Source organism: Rhinatrema bivittatum, chromosome 13 (genome assembly GCF_901001135.1).
Source record: "Rhinatrema bivittatum chromosome 13, aRhiBiv1.1, whole genome shotgun sequence".
In the NCBI taxonomy this organism is placed as follows: Eukaryota; Metazoa; Chordata; class Amphibia; order Gymnophiona; family Rhinatrematidae; genus Rhinatrema; species Rhinatrema bivittatum.
The window spans coordinates 6,401,225-6,414,045 of NC_042627.1; the positions used below are offsets into that span (position 1 = coordinate 6,401,225).

At 46.2% G+C, this 12,821-nt stretch overlaps 1 protein-coding gene across 1 annotated transcript in view; it reads right to left on the bottom strand.

Moving 5' to 3' along the window:
* CLCF1 (cardiotrophin like cytokine factor 1) overlaps positions 1-12,821 on the bottom strand; it is a 134,287-nt gene that overhangs the window by 54,680 nt on the left and 66,786 nt on the right. The window contains exon 2 of the mRNA XM_029575419.1: positions 4,604-4,767. Within this exon, the coding sequence (XP_029431279.1) occupies positions 4,604-4,767 (164 nt within the window). The remainder of the gene's footprint in view (positions 1-4,603; positions 4,768-12,821) is intronic.

Sequence of the window (12,821 nt, forward strand, 5' to 3'; positions counted from 1 at the left end):
GGGTTGGGGGCTGATGTTGTGTGCACAGAACCACAGACCGGCTCAGGGAAGCCCCCTTCAGGCTGCAGATACCGGAGGATCTGCGTAGGTTTTCAGAGGCCGGAAGCTATTCCCAGCATTCAGACGGCACGGAGGCCAGGGGAAGGTTTGGGATCCTGGAGGAAGGCTCGTGAGCTCTTCCCCTGACGTGTCATAACGTTATGCTGCCGGGGTGAGCAAACTGTTAAGCCTCAAAGCCTCATGCCCTACCTGTAAGTAGACGTCTTGTCTCTACTTCTGCCTGTGAGCTGTCTGTGAAGAGAAGATACTGACTATCGGAACTGGAGGTAAGCTTTCCGTGCACAACGAGTTTCCCTAAATTTAAGTCAGGAAATGATATGTTGTTAAATAAACCCGTGTGTGAGTGCCCATGCAGGGGCCGCCAACCCGATGTCGCCCTATCCACACTTTTACAGGGCCACCTCTGCACCTCCTCCTTCACCAACAATCCTGTCAAGTTTGATTCGTCGCCTTTACTATTTTCCCTCGGTTTACACCTTTGCCTTTCCAGATATTTTTCCCTGGGCTGCTCTTTCCGGGAGCCCTTACACCTTCCAGAATTCTAATGTTTTTGCCTTTACCTTTTCGACCAGATTGGCCTCTTTTTTTATTCTCTTTCCCGATACAAAGATTTCTTGCCCTTGAAGTGGCTCTTCAGGTAGACCCGAGCAGTCCTTTGAAGTCCTCCTGCCTGCTTTGATAACTGCCTTGCGGTGTTTGTTGCCGAACGATGTTGGCTTGGATTTGTTACTGCTGTATTTATTTCTTTTTTGACTGGATTTACAGAGGGTTGGGTCTAATGTGCTCCATTTCCCGTCTGCATCTTGTTTACTCCCTCACTTGCTTTCGTAACAGCTCATTCACATTCTTCTTACAAGTTTGCATTCTTAACATTTAGTGTTCGAGTTTCCCCGACTGTATTTTGATGTCAAATTGAATTGCGCTGTAGTCACTCTTCCCTTGGGGGCCCCGCGCAGCCTATTTAGGAGACCAATCTGCAGGCATCCATTTGAATGTTATTCTCTGAGAAATCCAGACTTAGGCAATCCAGTTGGGCAGTTCAAGCTTTTCCCAGGAATAGCATCTAAATGCAGAGGCACACACTGGCTGCGTAAATACTTGGAATAAAGTTCTGTGTGACTGAGGAGCTCTGTACCTTTCATTAACTCCTCATTGTTATCCTGGCCATGTTCAGTATTTCTCCCCCCGTTCAGTTATTTCAACCACCCATCTCTGCCAGATGCGTCCCTGGGGAATAAGTATAAACCTTTGACTGTATTGCTTGCTTCTTTTTCCCATTTAATCTCTGGATAATTACAACCCCCTGTTATCATAGCTTGTCTCCTGCCAGCTGCCTTTTCCAGCTGTTTTAGCAATTGTATTTCTTTTTCTCCCTCACCACTGATACTTGGTGGTTGATAACAAATTCTTATAATTGGTGTCTGCTTTGCTAACTCCCAGAATCGACCCCCAGCGCTTCCTTTTACCCTTCCCAACTACTAACCCCGCGCAGTGCTGACCTCACGTCTGGCTCATCCTTTTATTTTCCGATCTTTCTAAAGCAGCCGAATGGGATTCTGTGCTCTGCCTGCAGGGTACAACAGACTTTTTTTTGTTTTGTTTTGTTTTAGCGCAGGCTTTTTAATTGGCAGCGTAAGGCGAGTTACGTTCAGGTACTGGAGGCACTTCCCCTGTCCCCACAGGGCTTACAGTCTTAAGGTCCTCACTTTCCCATTCTGCATCTATGGGGAAAATGCTCGGTAAATCCGGCCCTAAGGCAATGGAGGGTGAAGTGGCTTGCTCAAGGTCACAAGGAGCGTCCGTGGGATTTAAGCGCCTGGCTTCCTTGATTCTCAGCCTGCTGCTCTAACCCCTAGGCTACTCCTCCACTCCCACCATAGACTGCCATTTACGTTTGAAAGAAAATGTTTATTTTGCCAATTATATATTGAAACCTGTGTTATTACAGCTGTTGAACTACTTACAGGTAATATAATCTAAGCTCATTTGCTTGTCTGTAAATATCATCATCATGCACTGAGTAATATTGGAGGAAGGTCTTTTAAAATCCTATTCAGATGCAATTCATCAATAAAAACTGTCTTAACCCATTCATATTCAATGTTAAGGATTCAGGGCTAAGGCTGAATGCACATATCAAACTCTGATTAATTTTAAATCTTGCTTTCTCTCAATTACTTCTATAAGTGCACTAATATTCTCGGTCACTGAAGTGCTTTTGCGCCTCATTAAGGCAATCCTAACTGCACTATCTGCCCAGTGTGTTCCTGTCTCTGTTAAACCTAAGGTGACCTCTGAAGAGTTTATCGGGCCAATGTAATAAGATGCACGCTCAAAATGGGCGCTCGGATTGAGCACTGGTTTTCCTAACACATGCACAGACACGTCCCCTGTGCGCCCGGTGCTGTATTTAAATGACAGAGAGATCGGGGACGCTAAGGGAGAATTGTGCATTTCTGGCACCGAAAGGACTTTATTGCAACGGGCACGCAATGCAAGTGTCCGTTTTGACCTCATTTCTTTTTTGGTTATTTCGCTGAGGTTGCCGATTTTAATGTTGAAATTTATTGTATCGGGCGCCCGTTGCTGCGGGCATCTAAATTATGCAGTCATGAGAAAGTGTGCCTCCTTTTTATCAAATCAATAAAATATATATTTTTTTTCTCCACCAGAAGTAGTAAATTCAAGAGCCGGGATGATACTAAGGAGGAGGACACCTCTATCACAACACAGAGGACCGTATTATCTACGTTTCTCATGAGCCCTTCACTGAGGGTTAACTTTACTCTACCTCCAGAGCTGGAGTTAAATTCCCTGAGTTAAAATAAAACATGCGCTGGGCGCCCAAGCCTTTTGGCGTGCTTTCCTGCATCGGGCGGTAATAGCTTAATGTGCAAGGAAGGAGGAGCCGTGCAATCTGTAAGAAACAGAATGGATGTGAGGGCACAAAGGAAGGGAGACCTGGAAGTGTGATCAGGAGCAGCACTAAGGCCAGGAAGCAGGCACATTCATTGTGTGAAGAATCCAGCTCCAAATCCTTGCTTTGCTTAACTGCTTCTTCATGCAGCGCCTGCGTCTTAGAAGAGTAAGTCAAAACAGGGTTCCCAGTTCAGAAATGTCAAAATACGCCAAGAAAAGGAATATCTAAGAGCTACTAGCACATGGATGTTACAGGCCACAGTGTAATAGGTTTTGTGCTTAACACATTTCAGTAACGTAGGTCCCAATACTGAAAGCTGGCCGGGTAAGTCACTTAGCCGGCTAGAGCTTATCTGACCAAATTATGATGTATAGGCAGCGGCACAGCAAAGCCGCTGAATGTATATGTACATGTGCGCACGTTGCCAGATACGTCTACTACCCAGCTAAGCTTGCACCTGCTCCATGAGGCTCCCAGACTTAGACATACAGTTACACGTCTAACTCCGCACACCGGCAGTGAGGCGTATACGTTATCTGCCCAGTGCACGCCCACTTTTCCTGTATGTCCATTTTAGCCGTATAAGGGACTTGTACAGCTAAGCGGCAGCCGCTGAACGTTCGCGGATATTCAGCAGCTGCTACTTAGCCACATAAGAACCGCTTGTCCGGCTAAATAGTGCTGAATGCGCTTTGAATATTGGGCCCATGGAGGTCTATACTGAGTGAGCCAGCAAGTGGAAAAGTTATTTGGTTAACTTTAAGCAGATATTCAGAGGAACAACACCTGGATAAGTCTTCCACTCAGGTGTGATTTAAAAAAAAAATTTTAAAAAAGGATACAGGGTTAAGATGGGGATGTGCCAATGCCTGAACGTCTCTCCACCCACGGGGGGCATGCAGGGTGCTGCCAATCCCCACAGCTCCCTCCTCCTCCTAAGAAGCACATGAGCAAAGGGGAGGAAGGGGCCATGGGGATGGGTAGCCCTGCGCATGCTCCGGGACCCCGTGGCCTACACGAGCGCTTCACTGCGGGGTCCTCGGTGCAGTTCCACCATCTACACCCTCTCCCTCCTGGTAGTCCTGCCCCCCTCCCCGCTCCGCACGGCTGCTACTACTGCTTCCTCCTGCTCTACGGGCTTTTGACGCACCACCTCCTTGTGATTTGGCCCTGTATGGGACGGTGACCTGGCTTGACCCAGCAACCAAATCACCATCGGTTCTGTTGCATGTACCCGAATAAAGTTATCTGGATATCTGTAGGGCCAGTGTATCCCCAGCCAGGCTTACCCGGCTAACTGACCAGACAAAGTGAAAGTGGGACGCAGGGGTCACCTCCGATGCCGGCTCTTATTACCCGGGCAAATGTTGTGCAGGTTACGGGTTTAGCCAGACAAAGTTAAGCTGGGCAGAAGGGGGAAATATTCAGCTTTATCTGGGTAACTCCAAAATTTAGCTGGGCCAAGTCTTCCGAATATGGACTTCACAGGAAAAAACGGGAGGACTTGCAATCTGTGATGTAACTGGGAATGTGCATCCAGTATATCAGTGCTTTCAGTTAAATAACCTAATCCTGTGCCCTCTTTGTGCTGCCCACCCGCCCAGGACCACTGCCAATACTCACATAGGGCCCAGCAAGAGATCGCAACTGGTGCTCCAGGTACTTTGTAAGGTCGTACGTTTTCTGTATGGACTGCCTCGCCGTGGAGTCGCTGACGTTTACCGCTGGAACTCTTGTCAGGTGCAGGAGGGCCGCCAGGAGGAAGACTAAGATCCCCGTGGAGTCGCCTGGGGGAGCACCCAAAGAAAAGAGAGAGAGAGAGAGAGAGAATGAGACAGGATCCCACGGGTGGGTTAAAAAAAAAAAGAAAAGGGATCCACTGAAGAGTTGGACCCCCCCCCCACGTGCTTTCAACATAAGGGGGAACAATTTTCAGAACTCTACGGGCAGGTTTGAAGTCCGCAGTTACATTTTTTTTTTAATCTTATCCGCGGGCTTTGCCCCCAGCTCTGACAGGGAAAGTCCGTGCACCCGTCCCCTTTAAAAACCAAGCAAGGAAAAAGGGCTTCTCGGCAAACTGCAAAATCAATGCGTGCCGTTTTGAAAATGCAAAGCTACGCCTGTTCTTGCATCCCCCAGCTTATTGCCACCCTGGAGAATGGGGGGGGCGGGTTCTTTGAAAATTGCCATCTTAAGACCTTCTTGCTATAGAGCTCCCCCTGCTGGGGAGGACAGAGGCGAGCAGCTCCAGGTTCCCTTTACCCGCTCAGAGGCAACAAGAGATGAAGCGAGTTAAACTCGGGTAGCAACACTGGAAAGAGAGAGAGAGAGAGAGAGTGCTAGACTTAGAAAGATGAGGAAAGAGAGTGACAGGAAGAGACAGAGAGAGAGAGAGAGACAATAACAGACAGCCTGATGCGGGTCCATCTTCAAAGGGATCTGTGCAGATAACTTTTGTGTTACTCTGACAAACCCTGAGGTAAACATTTCCCGTCCCTCTAACCAGCCAAATCACTTCCTGGGAACAATTTAGCTGGATAAATCAGGGGAATTCCAGATAATTTACCCGGATAAGTCTGATATTCAGAGATATCTGGGTTAGATCTGGTCAGGCTGTAGGGCTGACTGAAAGTTACTGGATGCCTCTGGGTTTCCTCCATGGAAATGTAGTAGCGAGCTTGCGCCGCTGACCGTACGATTTAAGCTACCCGGGATTTGAGAAAGAGAAAGATTAAAACTGAAAGACAGAGACGGAAAGAAATAAAGTAGGGAGAGAGTGATAGGGACAGAAAGGGACATCCGCAGGCCGATGCAGCATCAGCGCGCGAAAAACGGGCGTTCATGATCGAGCGCCCGCTTTTCTAACGCACACCCATCCACCTCTCCCGGGCGCGCGACGAGCCACTGCGTTAAAAAAAAAGGAGGCGCCGGGGGAAACAGTGCGTCCCTAGCACCTCCTCAGCATGGGGGCGCCCAGGAGAAGCGGCTGTGCATGGGTTGGGAAATCGGACGCTCAATTTTACGAGCGTCATTTTCGTAACCCATGCACAGCCACGGGTTAGGAATACAGATGCCCGTAAACTGAGCCGTCTGTTCTCCTAACCCGACTGCCGGCAAGACATTCTATTTTATTTTTTTCACGTTTCTACTTTCCGTGCTTCCTCCGACTTAATATCACCACAATATTAAGTCGGAGGAACCACAGAAAAGCAGTATTTTCTGCTTTGTGGTTCTACTTTTGAGGGTTAAAATGTGCGCGGTGGGCGCACGGTTATTTTTTTTTTACATAAGGGGTACTAACTATCAGCCTGATCAACATGGTATTTGCATGCGGCGAGCACTATTAGCCAAGTCCAAAACGCGCGTCCAACCCTGGGTTAACCTGTGCACTAGCCTGAGCGCACGGTACTGCATCGGCCTGCCAGAGAGGGAGGGAGCAGCAGACACAAAAAGTCTCTTTCCTGCCTCTGTCACAGATAGAACAGGGAACAAGGAAAACAATTTGATTCCACCTTCAGCCTAACTGAGGACTAAGAGAGCGAGCGGGCTGTCCCTAGCTCCCCTCGCTGGATCGCTTCTCCTTTTTCTGCTTCTCTCCCCTCCGCCTCTCCCCTTCCTCCTATCCCCCTCCGTGCCACCCGTTCCCTGGCCTTTGCCGAGCACCAGTGCCAGCGCCGTGGAGGTCTGCAGATGTGCTCTCGCCAGCTTTTAATCAGGAACGGCTGGGGTCACTTCTCAAGCAAAGCAATGCAGGTTGGGCAAGGCCGGCCGCGCTTTGAAGCTAGCAGGAAGGTGGTGGGAAAGCGAGGGAAGGAACGGGGACGTGAAGAGCGGGAGAATGCGGCGAGCAGGAAGGTGCAGGTTTTAAGGACCGCCTGGCAGGGGCATGGGAAGGGAGGCAGCCGAGCAAAAGCCTCAGGCTCCGGGCGGAAGGAAAAAAAAAAAGGAGGCCTGCTTCAGAACAGCACTTCCGGTGGATTTATTTCCTTGCCATTTCAAGGAATCTCACGGACGCCGTCAATGTCGCGCAGCACCGCCAGCCCCCGCTTGCTCCCAGCGGGATCAAACTGAAGCAGAGGTGGGAAGGAGATAGGAGGACAGGTTGGGGAGCCGAGTTCCCTGGGTGGGTCCAGCTCCCCTCCCCTGGTAGAGGCTTTCCCCGGCCTGCGCCCCCTTCAGCCGGGGAGAAGAAACCAGGCAGGTAGCTCTGAATTTCCGAACTTCACGCGCTGACCCCCAGAAATAGCAGGTGCAGCTCTACATATTGTCCTGGCAGTAAAAGCCTCCTGAATCTGAGATGGAGAGGAAGAGGGGGATATCGGAGAAATGAAAGTGGCTTGGGATCTGCCACCTCTTGGCTTTTCTGTCTGTCTCTGTCATTTGTGCTTTTTGACCTAGCAGTTACCTCTTGCTCTCACTCAGAAGCAGGCCTGGTGTCTGGTACCGTGAGCCTTCATTTAGAACAACCCGGAAACGTTTCCTCTATGTTATATTTCCCTCCCAGCTCTCCTAGCCAAGTCACTGCAGCAAAAGCCTTCGGGTCACACACCAGGGCTCTTTCTGAAACTCTGCAATCATAGCTCCTACAACTGGCCACCAGGTGTCGCCCTTGCATAATGACTAGGAGTCTCAACCCCCACTGCCTCCAGTCCAGGCCCACCCAGGGAGTGGAAGAGCTGAGTCAGGAACTGATCCCTGAGCCCACAGGCCAGTCCTGTTTTCCTTTACTTCACAGGCCTGAGGATCCACAGTCTCACGTCTGCTTTGTATCTAATGCGGATTCCATCCCTTCCTTTGAGTTTCTCCCATTCTCTCCTCATTTCACATATCTTCCTATTTTTCCCTCTCTTTTTAACTTTCTCTTTCTGCCCTTCTCTCACCCACCATGTCCCCCATCCTCTGTTTCTAAATATCTCTCATCCCCCATCTCCTCCTCTCACTCTGTCCATCTCTCTTAGTTCCGTTCTGTTTCTTCTTCCTTTCACCCTCTCTCATTCCCATCTCTTTCTCTTAATCTTTTCTCTTTCTCCCTCTCCCCACCTACTCTTCATCTCTTCTTTTATACTTCGTGCTTCCCCATCTCCTTCTCTGTCTTCTCTGCCATCTTCTCTCCACCTCTTTTTTCCTTCCTGGTTCTTCCTTTCTCTGTTTCCTCCTCTTGCTTTCTCAAGCACATCTATCCTTCCTTTCCCTTTCGGTGTCTCCTCTCTTTCAGTCCCTGTCTCCTCCACGTTCTGCCTCTCCCTCCCGTCTCCCCTCTCATTGGATGCATTGTGCTAGCGTGCACTGAACTGAATGCTTGGCTTCGAGTGGGATCAACTTGAGTGCTGGCCGCAGTTCAAGAGAGGAAGGCGCATCGTTAAATCCAGAGGTGGAGCCTGCTCAGATCCTGGTCAGTTTTCAAGAATTTCCTCATTTTCATAGAGGAACTATTTATGGAAGGGTTGAAAACTCCCAGTCCACAGTTAATGTGCTATCAGTAAGTGCTTTCTTTGAAATGGTTTGTGGAACTCTATTTCTGTTTTCTGAACTACAGATCGCGTCCTCTTTCAGTTAATCGGGGCTCTCTGTTCCCCTAAAGCTTCCCCAATGTGCTTATTAGTTTATAGATCTTTTCTTTTCACTTTTAACCCATTCTCCTGTGATAAAAGCCCGCTGTGTAACGATGAGTTACTTGTCAGCAGCTGCTTTGTGGAGCCCCTGCTCAGAGCTGTTCAGGCCGTTCACTAAATAGCACTTTACTTTACCCAGGCGGTTAACTGTAAAACGAGCATGGGATATAAAGCTCAGGAGGAGATTTTCCTTGTGCTGATGTCACTGGCAAAAGAGAAGATGTTGAAATCGGCACTGCCCTGCTGGCGTGAGACTGGGACTGGCTCGGCCTGCCAAGATAACATGGAGCAAGCCTGAACCCTGATCTCCAGCCTTCAGTCCTTGAGCCTGTCCCCCTGGGCCTTCTTCTGCTGCCATTTCCTATCCCAGATCCTCCCCCTCCTCTTCCCCCATGGCCCTTTCCCAGATGTGTCTTCTGTCCTGATCTACAATCCTTAAAACTTTCATGACTCTTTTCTGGGGCCCCTATCTCCTCCCATTCCCTCCCTCTCCCCCATCATTCATCTTCCTGGCTTCTCCTTCTTTTTACCCCTCATAGCCCCTTCTCCCTCCCTCTTACCCTCCCACCCCAGCTCCAGCCTTCTTTCATTTAAAATAATTTTTAGCCTGCACTATAGCACAGTTTGAGGCGGGGTATACCTCAGAAACATACATCGTTAAAAGAAAGAACAATCAAAACATCAATATATCATAAAAACAATAAAGGAAATACAAAGACGTATAAAAAACAGTAAACATAGAAATACATTTCCTGCTGCATAGTATTTACCTTCCCTGTGGTTCAAACTAGAAGAGGAGAAAGGTCATCTGGAAAGATAGCATCATTTTGGTATGGCAGGAAGCGATTCTGTAGCTAGGACCTACCCGCCAGTTGATGCAATATCCTCTCACACCGAGAACACGTCTCTAGGGGCATGTGCCCAAGAGAGAAGGGTTAGGATGGCCAATATAGTGGGTGATTCAAACATCAGGACTGTAGATAGCTGGGTGTCTGGTGGGCATGAGGATTGCTTGGCAACTTGCATGCCTGATGCAAAAGTGGCAGACCTTACACGTCACCTAGATATGATTTTAGACAGTGCTGGGGAGGAGACTTAGTCCATGTGGGTACCAATGACATAGGAAATTGTGGCAAGGAGATTCTGGAAGTTGAAATCCAGAACTTTCAGGGTTGCCTTTTTTAAAATGCTCCCATGCTCAGAACCACAGAGGCAGGCAGAGCCCTGGAGTCTCAATGCGTGGATGAAACAATGGTGCAGGGAAGAGAGTTTTAGATTTGTTAGGAAATGGGGAACATTTTGGGGCAGTGGGAGCCTATTCCAAAAGAATGGATTCCACCTTAACTAAGGTGGAGCCAGGCTGCTGGCGCCAAAATTTAAAAAGGAGATAGAGCAGCTTTTAAAGTAGAACATGGGAGAAAGCCGACATTCACTCAGGAGCGCTTAATTCTTCAAAGGATACTGACATAATGGAGAAGTTAAAATATTCCAATAGAGAAGATGTAATAAAGGCAGAAGTAGCCCATGTACATTTAAATAAAAAGAACAGAAAGAGAAATGATTCCAGATTACCCTTTCGGCTTCTAGGCAGGCTATGAATATAATTATTTATTTATTCACAATTTCTTTTATACCACCTATATGAAAAAGCATTCTAAGCAGTGTACAATAACATGCATATAATATTAAAACACATTTTACAGCTTAAAAACATACAACTTATTCAAAATCATCACAAAAATAAATAAGCTTTAAATTTATACGAAACTGCTTGAAATCCGTGATGGAACGAAGGGTGAGAGGTAAGTTGCTCCATACTGTTGGCCTGGCGACTGTGAATGCATGGGAACAGGTAGACTGCAATCGGACATTTTTACAAAGGACTTCCAACAAAGATTGAGACATGGAACACAAACTCTGGATGGTCTATATTTGATAAGACTCTTAGATAAATAAAAAGGACCTTCTTCTTGTAACTCCTTATAAAGTAAATAGCAACTTTAAAATGAATTCTCTGAGACACAGGAAGCCAGTGGAGCTGCCGTAAAACTGGAGTAATATGCTTTCTAAACGGGCAAGAAGTAATCAGGCGAGCAGCAGAGTTTTGCAAGAGCTGTAAGGCACTAAGCATATATTTTGGAAGGCCTATACAATATATAACGCAGTAGTCGATCAAAGTTAAAATAAAAGCTCGTAGCCCAGTTCTGAAATTCTCCACGGACAATAAATACTTTAGAGGACGAATCAAACGCAACTTGAAAAAAACAGCTTTAATAATAGCAGCTAACTGAGGTTTGAGAGAAAAAGTAGAATCAATTATGAAACTTAAAGAGATGGAATAATGCCCTAAAAATTAATGGGGACCCTTCAACCAGCAGACCAACCAGCTGGGACGGAAGAGAAATCTTGCTAATCCAGATGGCCTCAATTTTAGCAACATTTAAAATTAAATTGTTCGCTCTCAACCACGTTAACTTCACGTATACAAGAAAGCACTGACTTAATAGTGGAAGATAAACAAGTCGACACCGCAAACAACTGAATGTCATACGCATAGACTTTGGATTGTTAGTATGTGAATGTCAGAAACTGAACAAAGTTGCAGACATTGTAGGCATCTCAGAGACCTGGTAGAAGGATGATAATTAATAGGACACTGTGATACCAAGGTAAAAATTATATCAAAATGATAGGCTGGGTCAAGCTGTTGGAGGGGCGATGCTATATGTTAGGATGGCATATAGGATAAAAGTCCTACAGGAAACAAAATGTGATGTAGAATCTCTATGGAGAGAAATTCCCTGTGTGATAGGGAAAAGTATAGCTGTCGGGATATACTGCTGTCTACCTGGCCAGGATGAAGAGACAGAGAGTGAAATACGAATAGAAATTAGGAAAGCTAACAAATTAGGCATCTCTATAATAATGGGAGATTTCAATTACCCCAATATTGATTGGGTGAATGTCTTGTCAAGACATGGTATTGAAGTAAAGTTTTTAGATGCTATAAATGACTGCTTTATGGGGCAGCTGGTCCTGATACTATTGAGAGGAGAAAATACTCTAGATCTAATCCTTACTATGATGCAGGATCTGATGCAAGAGATAAAGATGATGGGGCCGCTTGTTAATAGTGATCATAATGTAATCAAATTTAACATAATCACTGAAGAGAGGGCATTAAGAAAAATGTCTGTGGTAGGATTTAACTTTAAACAAGGAGACTGGGAAATGAAATTAGAAACAACTAAAAGGAGCATTTACAAATGTTAAAAATTTGCAGAAGCGTGGATGCTGTTTGGAAACACCATCTTGGAAGCCCAGATAAGATGTATTCCATATATTAGAAAAGATAAGAAGAAGATCAAGCAACTGCCAGTATGGTTCAAAGGTGATGTGAAAGAGTCTATCAAAATCTGGAAGGTGGCTCCAAATAAATAAAATAGGGACAAGCATAAGCACTAGCAAGTTAGATGTAAAGCATTAATAAGTTAGACCAAAAGGAAATGTCAAAAGAACATTGCAAGAGGGCAAAAACCCCAAATAAGCCTGTAAGGGAGTCAGTTGAACCACTAGATGATCGAAGGGTAAAAAAGGCACTCAGGGAAGACAAAGCTAGAGAAGAAAAATTAAATTAATTCTTTCCTTTGGTCTTTACTGAGGAAGGTACCAGGGAGATACCTACTCCAGACAATGATTCAGAGGAACTGAAGGAAATCACAATGTACTTGGAAGATATAACAGAGCAAATTGACAAACTAAAGACTAACAAATCACTGGGCCCAGACAGTATATACCCCAGAGTTCTGAAATAACTAAAAAATTAAATTGCAGACTTATTACTAGTAATATCCAACTTCTCATTCAAATCAGCGATAGTACTTGAGAATTGGAGGATGGCTAACATAACTCCCATCTTTATAAAGAGTTCCAGGGGTAATCCAGGAAACTACAAACCGGTGAGCTTGATGTTAGTACTAGGCAAAATGGTAGAAGCTATTCTGAAGAACAAGATTACTGGCCATCTAGATAAACAGAGATTAATGGGGCAGAACCAACATGGATTTAGCAAAGAGAAGTCTTGTCTTACATAGCTGTTGGATTTTTTTGAAGCAGTTAATAGACATGTGGACAACGGTGAGCCTTTGATATAGTGTATCTGGATTTTCAAAAGGCTTTTGACAAAGTGCCTCATGAGAGGCTCATCAGGAAATTAAAGAGCCATAGGA